This window comes from Marmota monax, unplaced genomic scaffold (assembly GCF_021218885.2).
Source record: "Marmota monax isolate L192 unplaced genomic scaffold, Marmota_monax_Labrador192_F-V1.1 WCK01_AAM20220418_F8-fsc00024, whole genome shotgun sequence".
Classification (NCBI taxonomy): Eukaryota; Metazoa; Chordata; class Mammalia; order Rodentia; family Sciuridae; genus Marmota; species Marmota monax.
The window spans coordinates 30,461,610-30,472,389 of record NW_026695224.1 but is presented as its reverse complement, the minus strand read 5'-3'; the positions used below and the strand labels follow the sequence as shown (position 1 = coordinate 30,472,389).

The 10,780-nt window shown below is 38.3% G+C and overlaps 1 protein-coding gene across 6 annotated transcripts in view; it reads right to left on the bottom strand.

Moving 5' to 3' along the window:
- Positions 1 to 2,758: 2,758 nt before the first annotated feature.
- The window catches only part of Cenpn (centromere protein N), a 16,770-nt gene continuing 8,748 nt past the window's right edge, over positions 2,759 to 10,780 (bottom strand). For 4 of the 6 annotated variants that reach the window (XM_046434538.2, XM_046434540.2, XM_046434539.2 and 1 more), the window contains exons 6-12: positions 10,608 to 10,684; positions 8,805 to 8,978; positions 7,234 to 7,335; positions 5,845 to 5,908; positions 4,645 to 4,757; positions 3,711 to 3,837; positions 2,760 to 3,516 (exon numbers count right to left, since the gene is read on the bottom strand). In XM_046434538.2, the coding sequence (XP_046290494.1) occupies positions 3,434 to 3,516; positions 3,711 to 3,837; positions 4,645 to 4,757; positions 5,845 to 5,908; positions 7,234 to 7,335; positions 8,805 to 8,978; positions 10,608 to 10,684 (740 nt within the window). In that variant the 3' untranslated portion in view covers positions 2,760 to 3,433. Of the gene's footprint in view, positions 3,517 to 3,710; positions 3,838 to 4,644; positions 4,758 to 5,844; positions 5,909 to 7,233; positions 7,336 to 8,804; positions 8,979 to 10,607; positions 10,685 to 10,780 lie in introns of all 6 variants that reach the window. The other 2 variants (XM_046434537.2, XM_046434543.2) reach the window with 2 other exon arrangements.

Genomic DNA, 10,780 nt, shown 5'->3' with positions numbered 1-10,780 from the left:
GGCTCCCGCACGGCGCCCGACCAGCTCGCAGGCCCCGCCTCCGCCGCAGCCACTTCCGGAAGGGGGCGGGGCTGCCGGGCTCATTAGAATCCGGCCGGTACGGCGGCCGCGGCGCCACCTATCGGTGGCGGAAACCGCGTGCCCTCGGGAGCGCAAACAAGGGAGGATGTGGAGGGGAAGCTTGAAGCCCAGCAGGTAGAGAGTATTTGGTCCGGTTGATGGTTGGTTCTTAGCTTTCCTAGGAACTCGACCTCCGGCAGCAGGTGGAGAGAAAGAGCAACGCGTTCAGGAGCTCTGATTCCTAAAGATCACCAAGAACCCCAAAGGTCAACTGCACGAGGGGCAGTAACCCTAATTTCTACTGTGCTTCATTGAAGCCTACCACGAACCAGGCTTTGAAGGTTGCACTTTCCACTTAGTATCTCATTTGTGTCCTCAAAACCACAGAAACAGGTGTGTCTCCATTGTGCAAAAAGGAAATTTAGGCTTAGGGAAATTAAGTAACTTGCCTGGTGTCATGGCATACACCTGTAATTCCAGAGACTCAGGAGGCTGAGGCAAGAGGATTCCAAACTTGAGCCTAGCCTGAGCAATTAGTGAGAGCTTCAGCAACTTATCAAGACCTTGTATCAAAGTTAAAAAATAAAATAAAATAAAATAAAGGACCAAAAAGAAAAAAAAAATCAAGTACCAAGGGCCCAAGATCACACTAGGGATGAAATGATCATTGCAGTTGTCAGGGTCGATTCTTTTAAGGCATTCATATTTACTTGACTGTATTTTACTTGCTGAAATTCTATTTCTCTTCGGGAGACAGTGTAGTTCATGGAGACCTACCTAGAAAGACCAGGAATCCTGTAAATGGGAATACGTGGTGGTAGTAAACAAGAGGGAGGGGTGAGGATTGCAGTAAATTGGAAATACATCTTTAAAAGGGGTGGTGGCTGCTATTCATCTCTGGTATTGCTAGTTGTACGTGTGAAAGAACTTCCAATTTTTAGATATTAGCATCTGTAAGTTTTCTACTGCTAATCACAAAGGACCACAAAATTGGTATCTTAACAAATGTAACATCTTACAGCTCTATAGAAGTCTGAAATGGGTGTTATTGGCCAAGAGCAAGGTGTCAGCAGGGCTGGCTCCTTTTGGAGGCTCTGGGGGAGACTGGTTACTTACCTTTTCCAGCCTCTAGAGATAGTCTGCATCCCTTGGCATATGGCCCTTTCCTCTCCCACCAAAATCAGTGAGTTGAATCTGTCCCATCACATCCCACTGACTTCTTCAGTAGTTGTTTCTTGTGACTTTTATTCTTTTTTCCACCTTTTCTTCCCACATTTTTTGTGGTGCTGGGTGTTGAACCTAGGGTCTTGTGCATGCTAGGCAAGCAGCTATTGCTGCGCTACATTCTACTTACTCTTGGGGACCCTTATGGTCACATTGGGCCCATCCAGATGATCTTCCAATTGCAAAGTCCCTTTGGCTCCTAGGATAACATGTGGATTCCAGGGATTATGATGTGGATGCTTTGAGGGGGGGGAAATGATTTAGCCTCATAGTGTCTAGAATCCTGGCTGATTATGACTGCTGGCTTTTGCTTCAGTAAAACAAAATTAGTAATGCTGTCTGCTTTATGAGATTATGAAAATAAGTCAATGGGACATTTAGCACAGTGCTTGATACTTACTAAGTGTTCAATGAGCATTAGTTATTTATATATTTTTGGAAAACTTTCAATTGACTGTGGAGGTCATTGACTCTGCACTTACTGCTGCATCTATGTCCAAGCAACATTTGAAGGGTGACCATCAAGTGCATAACTTGATGAGTTGTGTAAGCCCTTAGTACTGTCACTTTCGTAAGCAGGAGGTTGTCTGAGAAGGTCAGAGGAAGCAGTCTCAAGAGATTCCACGGTACGTAGATAATATGACTAGTGTCTTTCTTGTTCAGACTGTAGATACATATTCCAACCATGCACCAGGGAGAGCTGTGAGCCCACGGGAAAATCACCCAGGAATCTAGGCTTCTGCTGATCTAACACAGGCATTCAAGCACTGGGCAGAATACCTACTTAGCATGCACATACAGGGAAAGATGCCCTAAACCATGACTATGGCCAAAGGGAAACTAGAATCATTAAGCCCCAACAGACTTGGTGCCTCACTTGGGGATGACTGAAGTATCTGACAATTCTAAATTACATCTAAAAGCTACGTTCTCCCATTTAAGATGTCCTAGATAAAATGACATTATAAAGTATTATTTAGTCTCCTTTAGTTCTGACTTTGTTTTTATATTCTGTATATTAAACCTTTTTTTACTTTTATCAAAAGTAACAGATGGTCCAGTTTTTAAGCATCTTTACTCACAGACTGGTGTTTTCTTTCCTCCTTTGGCTACTGGCATACTCCATGGTAACTTTTCACCCTTCCTGCAATTGGAGAGTCACTTATACATTCTTATGAAGTAGTCTTAGCTTACTCATATTTTGTTCTCCTTTCTTGTATGCTTATCTGCCCAGATTTCCTCACCTTTTAATTTTATAATTGTAGAATGTTTGTGTAACATTAATCTTCTCTGGAACAAGATAGGGAATAGATTTAGATTTTAAAATCCTATTACCGAAGCATGTTATTTGGGGCTAGGGATATAGCTCAGTTGGTACAGTGCTTGCCTCACATGTACAAGGCCCCAGGTTCAATCCCCAGCACTACAAAAAAAAAAAAAAAAAGTATGTTATTTAGTGATGTCATGAAGGATTTTCATCAAAAGCGATATACCAGTTTTTCAGTATCTTTATTTACAAATAAGTATTATAATGGTCAGTTTGGATGTTACATGTATGATAAAATGCATTATGGAAAGTATCATATTTACAATGAAACAATTATTTTATAAAAATGAGTCATTGGATATGTAACTTCCTCCAGTAACAACTTAGTGGACCCAATTCTATTCTCTGAATGGACTAATTTTATGATTCTTCTAGAAGTTCTGAGTTGGGTATAGTTCCTTTTAAGTGATCAAGGCTTAACAGAAGATCCCTAGAAAGGAACAATTGGAACTAGTCCTCCCTAGGATTGAATAGAGGCAGGAGTGGGGAAAAGGGCACTATATATGAGGCCAACAGGATCAACCACAGTGCCATATGCTTGGCTTCAGAGCATTCTGTGCTACTAAGGTCAATCCAGAGCCCAATACATATCCTGTGACCTCTCAAATGCCCACAACTGCTATATTTAGCAGGAAAAGTGGGAGAGGAGGCACAAGAAGGAAAGAATCAGTCCCAAAATTATAGGAACACTTCTACATTGTCAATACTAAGGATTAATTTCTAAAGTAAAGATTACTGCCAGAGGCTGTCCATCTAGCCATTAACTGGAATGCTTGTACACCATCACCAAGGAGCCCCTGGGTTTACAAAACTTTATACAGCTTATTTGTCTCTGATTTTAAAATAATTCATCCCCTTGTTTGGTATGCAAGTGAGCAGTGGAGAAAGTGGTGCATCTGCAATACCTGAAATACAAATAAAAAAGAAAAAGGTTATAATAATCACAGGAGCAAAGATGTAAGTCACTTTAAAAATGGTTAAGATTAGAAGGTGGATTATGATTTCTCCCCCATTAATATTATTCAATAAGAGAAAAATCAAAGGCAGGTCTGTTGTTAATTGGTCTAATCTGTAAAATAAAAATAAATCGATCACTCACCAGCTGGTGCTAAGGATTTCAATGCTTCCAAAAGATGTGGGCTAGAGAATTTTATTAGGCACCGGAGGGGTTCTTTCCTCTCAGCCAAGATGCCCCCATTTAAGTCACTTTTGAACTTCGTTTCAAGCTATCAATAAATATATTTATACATGACAATTATCAGTTAGAATGGTAAAAGTATGAAATCAGATTATATATTTAATTATTGTCATCAAGAAATACAGTAATTAATGGAGAGAGAGATCATTTACTTTGCTAACTGCAAAAAATGCGAGCACTCAGCAGGATTAAGGACATCCAGCTTTAATGTGCAAAATCAGTAGTATGTCTTGCAACTGCAAGAATGCCAAATAGAAATAATTTTTTTTTGGAGCATAGAAGGTGATATGAATATGAACATAGACTCAGAATAGGGTGATCATGATAGAAACCTTTAAGTTTTCCTAATGGTGGCAATGGGCTTGCATTAAACACCTATATCCTCTCTCCAACCCTTGTGGTAGGTAGCAACACACTTCTGGAATAAGCTACATTTGCAGTATCACTATGTAATGCCAGCAAGGCTATATAATGAGTTGTTTATTCACTTTCTTTTTTTTTAACAAGTATTTATGAGCACCAATGTGCCAAGTACTATTCTAGGTGTGGATGGGCTAGAAGGTGTAACCTCGTCCCCCCAATAGAGATCAGAGCCAGTTATACATACCCGAATTAATATGTAAGAGAATAGGCAAATATAGAATTTCAAAAGGTTTCCTTTATGAACACAGAAACTTATAATAAAAGAGATCTATTTAACTTATATTTATTATACAAAATTAAGGTGATCGATGAAAATGAAACATTTAAATTTGTTTTTTTCCACATTAAAAAGGTTTTTTTCTCTTTAAAAAATGCCAACAAGTTGCAGGTAATGTTTATGGCAACATACTACCTTATATTGTGCAAATTCTAGTTGTGGTTGAGGATAGTCTCCAAAAGATTCTTGAGTTATTCTTTGGACTCTCTCTTTTTCTACTTCATTTTCATGAATGATCCTTGAATCCACTGTAGGTGCAGGATTTTAAATTAAAACAGTCATTAGGAATATACTTCATAGTATATTATAGTATAGTATCCTCTTTATATTCCTTATAGTATCCTCTTTATATTCCTAACTTTTCAAGCTATTCATATAACTTAAAATAATGTTGCCTGTTCATTTTCTTGATTGTAATAAATTATTATGTAGGACATTTGGCAATTACAGGCTGATTAAAGAGAATTAAAATACCAGTAATTCTACCAACAAGAGATAAATACCGTTAATATTTTAGCCCAGCTCTTTTCACAATGAATAAAAAGATTGTGTGTGTGTGTGTGTCTGTGTATTTTTTTGAAGCCGGGATTATAAAATACAGTTTTGCATTCTGCTTTTTTGCTAACATGAAATCAACAGCACTTCCTATGCCACTGGAAAGTTATAAACATGTTGGCTTGCAACAGCTATATTGTTTCTATTTATTACTAAATCACCATAGCGTAGGAGATGGTAAAGTAAGCACTTTTTAAAACTTCATAGTACACCAGGCACTTTTGTGAACTTCGGAGTCTACCTTATTAGCTACATATTCTTTTCTGTCAGGTTTTCTAGGGAGACACAGGCCATCTAAAAGTATCAGTACAGTCACTACTCTGACGTTCTCAAACCAGTACCCTGGGATTGTGGGCTCACAATCATTCAGGCCTGGGATTATGTCTGGCTCTGCCACTTCCTACCTATGTGCTTTGCCTGGAATTACTAAGATGTTCTGAAACCCAAGTTTCCCAATGAATAGCACTTGATGGAACTACTGTGAAGACTGAGGAAATAATACAGATAAACATCTTGGTATTGTGCTGGACACAAAAGAACAGCTCAACAACTATTAGTTAGCTGTTGTTTTTGTTATTAGATATCATTCTAGGAAATTCATAAGGAGACATATGGTAGCTTGCCTTTCTTCTTTCAACAAATATTTAATTTTCAGTTTTTCTGAAAGCAATAAATAGTTTTGAATCAGAATCTGAGTACATGTGTCATTACTGAGTAACAAAAATCTGAAAAGGGAATAATGCACTTCCAAATTTCAGTTTCATATGAAAACATACATACTATTTACATCTAGTCCCAGGCATCTTTCCTGTAGAGGTGTTGTAGAGTTGTGATTTTCAAAGGTCTAGAGAGGGGGGAGAAATAAAGAATATTTATCTAATTTTAAACCTTAAAGTACAGATATTAATTGGATTTAATATGTGAATGTATGCTAAATCTTTATTTTTTTTCAACAAAAGGACATCTGAGGCTACTTCCCGGCTGAGCTAAGCACTGCCCCTAATACAGGATGCTGGCAGACTGTCTGGTGGGGCCTGCAGCCTGGCTGTCTTGTTTGAGGAACTCTGTAATTTTTGATCATAAAAGTAAATTTGGAAGAAGTACAGGTATGATCTGACTTGTTTCCGTCTTTCTGTGTTTTGTATTTCCCAGTTTAAAATTTGCATTGTAATCTCAATTTTCAGTGGGAGTGCAGAAGCTAAGGAATCAGAGACACTGATGTTTTAGCTTTCCAACTCTATCTTCATAACCCTAACAAATTTACTGAGATCCCATTTGTGAAAATAACTGTCCTACTGTGAGTCTGAATCTCTAGAAGCTCTTCTCCCATCTTTCCCTACCGAAGCCACTGTTTTTATAATTAATATTCGAATATGTGAATTTCCTTAGGAATCAAACTGTCATAACAGAACAATTGGTATCAATTTGGTGGGAGGAGGGGGGACAGCTGGGAGAGAAAATTCTACACTTCTTCAAATTGGATTTTCTTCCTTAAAGAGAGACTTGCAGAGCCATCACTTCTTTCTACCAAGAACAGATGAGAACACACAAAGATAACATCTGTAAGGACTCAAAGACACATAGAGCATTGACCACCCCCCTACACACCAGCAAACATTTGCCACACACACAGGAAAATCCCAGAGCCTGTGAGTAAGGACAGATCCATCTTTGTCATTAAAGAACAACCACATATTTAAATAATTTTAACAAATAAATCAATGTGGGACTTGATAAATCCATGCTTTCCCTTTAATTTCAACCCATGTCACCTGCTTAACTGGTGAAACAAAAATTATGTTTCGATTTTGCATAAGAGTAATATATTTAGCTTCAAAAGACAGCATCAAGTTACTCTAAGGAGAAAATAAATTCTAATCAGAATGGCTGATTTGGAAACTGGGATCTAACAGACTCCAATAACAAATGAGTGACATAAAATGTGATACAATAAATTTATACAATAAATAAAAAGATGATATTTATTTATACAATAAATAAAAAGATGATAGTGAGAAATTATTTTGTTTTTGTTCACGTTAACTAACTGAAAGTGTTCTCCATTTCATTAATTTATAAAGTGATCTGTTGCAGGTGGAATCCCACCTGCACATTCATTCTGTTTCTAATGTGATTCAACATTAAAAATGGAGTTGCTGATTGGCTTACCTGATCATACTGTTTAAAAACAATAGCCTTGAGAGAGTCCAGATGTCGGCTTCTCAGATCCATTTTCACAATCTGATGGTGTTTGCTAGCAACTGTCAGTGCCTTGGATTGAAAATGAGCAATGCTATTAGGATTACTGTTGCCTTGTTTATAATATTTGTCAAGGTTAAATATAGAGGCTACAATCAGTGAACAGTTCCCACTAAAAAGTGAAAAGAAATGGTCAGTTTAAACAAAAATGTGGTCACTGGCATTAAAGATTCTCATACAGGCAGGCAGTTTTAGAAACGTGATCCTATTTATCCTGTTCAGACTTAAAATGAAAAATACTCAAAAGTTTTAGAATACTAGTCATCCAATGCTACAAGAGATTCTCATGCAAAAATAAAAATATATATACTTTAGGAGAACCACTGAAGAAAAAGCTGTGTATTAAATGCAGTTTACAAGAGCTTCCTGTCACTTGGAAAACAAGTTAGAAGGCTGAAACAGAATTACTTGAATAAGGTAATTTACCTGGCCTAGAGGGTAGAGATAAGTTTGTCTTAAGATACACAGTAAAAATGAACATTATCCTTTTTTTAAGATATTTATTTTTTAGTTGTAGTTGGACACAATACCTTTATTTTATTTATTTTTATATGGTGCTGAGGATCGAACCCAGAGTCTCGCATGAGCAAGGCGAGTGCTCTACCACTGAGCCACAACCCCAGCCCTGAACATTATCCTTTGGAGTGATATTTAGATTACTTGTAGCAGGGTGCACTCACCTGGCTGTAAGTGGATGATTGTCCACTATGTATCCTGAATGAAGAAATCCCAAATGTAAAGAAGTAGAATTAAGTGTTAGAGGGAATAAAAGCAAGCAGCAGTCCATCTGCCGTCCAATAAACCACCAAGGATCTTAAGTGACAGGCAATACACCCTGTATTGCCTACGGCTTTTGTATTCCATGACAGTCTAGTGGGTAGTACTCCACTCAGCTCTGCCAGACACAGGTGTACAAGGAGATGAAGCAGCCAGGATGATGGAGTTGCTGCCTTCCAACCAGATGAAGTGGGAGCTCTAGAACAATGGGAGGTGCTATGGTTGTTATGAATGCTAAAAGGGGCAGTAGCAGTTGCCAGGCCAATTTAGGGATGGCTCATTTTGGGGAAAGATGTGAAAAAGTCCGTAATATGCAATGCAGAACCACAAAGAGTGGGATGCTCTAGACAAAAGCTGCATCTTAGGTCACAGCAATCTTCTTATGCACAAAATGTGGGGACAATGATTATGAATGTCAATAATGGTCCTTAGTAGACACATTGTACAGTCAGAAAAAAAAAATCACTGTATGTAACCAATGGAAATGTTCTGTTAAGTTAGAACACAAATTACAGAACCACATGTACCACCCTGGCTTTTGTAATAAAACATCTTTTGAAATGAAATATGCTTTCCTGCTCCTTATTTTAGAATGGAATTAAATGCAGTATTCTATATCAAATGCTTATTGAGTGGTTTAAATCCATACAGACTTTGAGATGAGGATAATAGAAGGTTACAGCTAATAGTAATTTGTTCCATACCTGACCCAGAAGGGGCATAATGCTCTTCAGCCTGGAGGAGGTGAAGGCGTAGGGAGTCTGGGGGTAATGCACCACATATGTAGGTTTATATTGGTTCGGCTTTGTACACTGTGTTCCCCAGGCAATTCGGATCCAGATTGCATTCTCCTCAGCATCTCTGAAGCTGATTGTCACCTTATTGAGAAAAGATTTCTTAAGTTTCTTGGTTAAATCTTATGTGACACCAACTATAGATGTTTTTTAGGAGCAAATAATATTACTAATTTGGCATACAGGTTGATACCAGGTGCAGAGGTGCATGCCTGAAGTCCCAGTGATTTGGGAGGCTGAGGCAGGAGGATTAAATCAGAGGCCTGCCTCAGCCATTTGGTGAGATTGCCTTAAAATCTGAAAAAGAGGCTGGGTATGTAGGTCAGTGGTAGAGTGCCTTTGGGTTCAATCCCCATTCCTGTGGGGGGGGGGTGGATTTTTTTTTTTTTTTTTTTTTTTTTTTTTTTGAGGCCTGGTAATTTTTCTCCTACTTTTGAAAGTATTTTGGGAATCCTTGGGAAAACATTTTGATTGTTTTAGTAAGACACATTTATATCTTGCAAAGTCTTGTGGAAGAAAATATTTCTTAAAATCCTACAATAAGGATATGACATTTTAATTTTTTCCCTTCTTCCTTCCCTTGGTTTTGTGGTGCTGGGGACAGAATCCAGGGACTCATACATACCATGCAAGCTCTACAACTAAGCTTTATACCAGCCTGACATTGCAATTTTTCCATAATTTCTTGGAGTTGTCCCGAAAGTGTTCTTCCACATATAAAGGTTTATAAAGACAATTTTACAAATGAGATAGCACAGACCTAGTGCACACTATAAAGCTAAGTAGTAAGATTTCTATGTAGTAATGGCTCTTACACATTTAGCTCAGAAGCTAAAAAGTACTTAAGGAATGTTAAATGACAAGAATATAGGAAGTTCTACTTGGTTTTCAGGTGTAGATAAATAAACTTGGAAATAAGATTACTAGCTGGACTGGAATTTAATAGCCCACCCCCAGTTCATCAGCTTGCCCCAGTCAACTTCCCCTTGGGCTAAGCCTGGAAAGGAGGAACTCTAGACAGGTACACATGGCTTGCCTGCTCTGTTCCTCTCTTGCAGATCTTACTACAGGAAAAACAAGTTGTTACATGGAGGCTGCTGGTGCTAGCAAACTCTGCCCCCTTGAATCTGGCTGCTTTCCCAAATCCCCTTGGTGCAGGAGACAAGGAGTTCTACCATGTGGGGTATGGAGGTGCAAACCTTGGTTGGCTCCCTTGGCAGCTCAGTGGACCTCTGTCAGCTAGAATAGAAGGGGGTCTTAACTCTGGAGAGCTTCTTTGCTTCCCATTACAAAAGCAACAATGCTTGTAAAATCAAGGGTGCTCCAGAGTTGTGCTGACCATATCAGAGCCATTAGCCACACGTGGGATTATTTAAAGGAAATTCATTAAAGTTTCACAAGATGAAATGTTCAGTTGCTCAGCCATAGTAGCCATATCTCGAGTGCCCAGCAGCTCTGTGTAGCTACTAGCTACTATACTGGACAATGGTGACAGAGAAGATTTCATCACTGTAGTTCTTTTGGATGGCACTGCTCCAGAGAAAGAAGCATCAGGCCCCGAATGCACAGATGAGGGGAATTTAAAAACTACCTAAAGTGTTTGTCTTTGATACAGAGTAAAACATTATGGAACATGACTAATTCAGTTTCTTACAAATAAAAAAATACCCAAGACAGTAGCAGAAATGTCATTAAACTGAATTTTATGCTTACATTTTTCAATGCTCTCTGAAGAATTTTCTTAAATGAACGTTTGAATTGTTCCATGTCAAAAAGGTCAACATCTTCATCTATCAAAGCGAAAAGAAAAATTAAGGGAGTTACAATGTATTAAAAAAAAATATTTGCAAAGGACCCCAAAGCTAAGCATCTTGTGCAGACTCGGA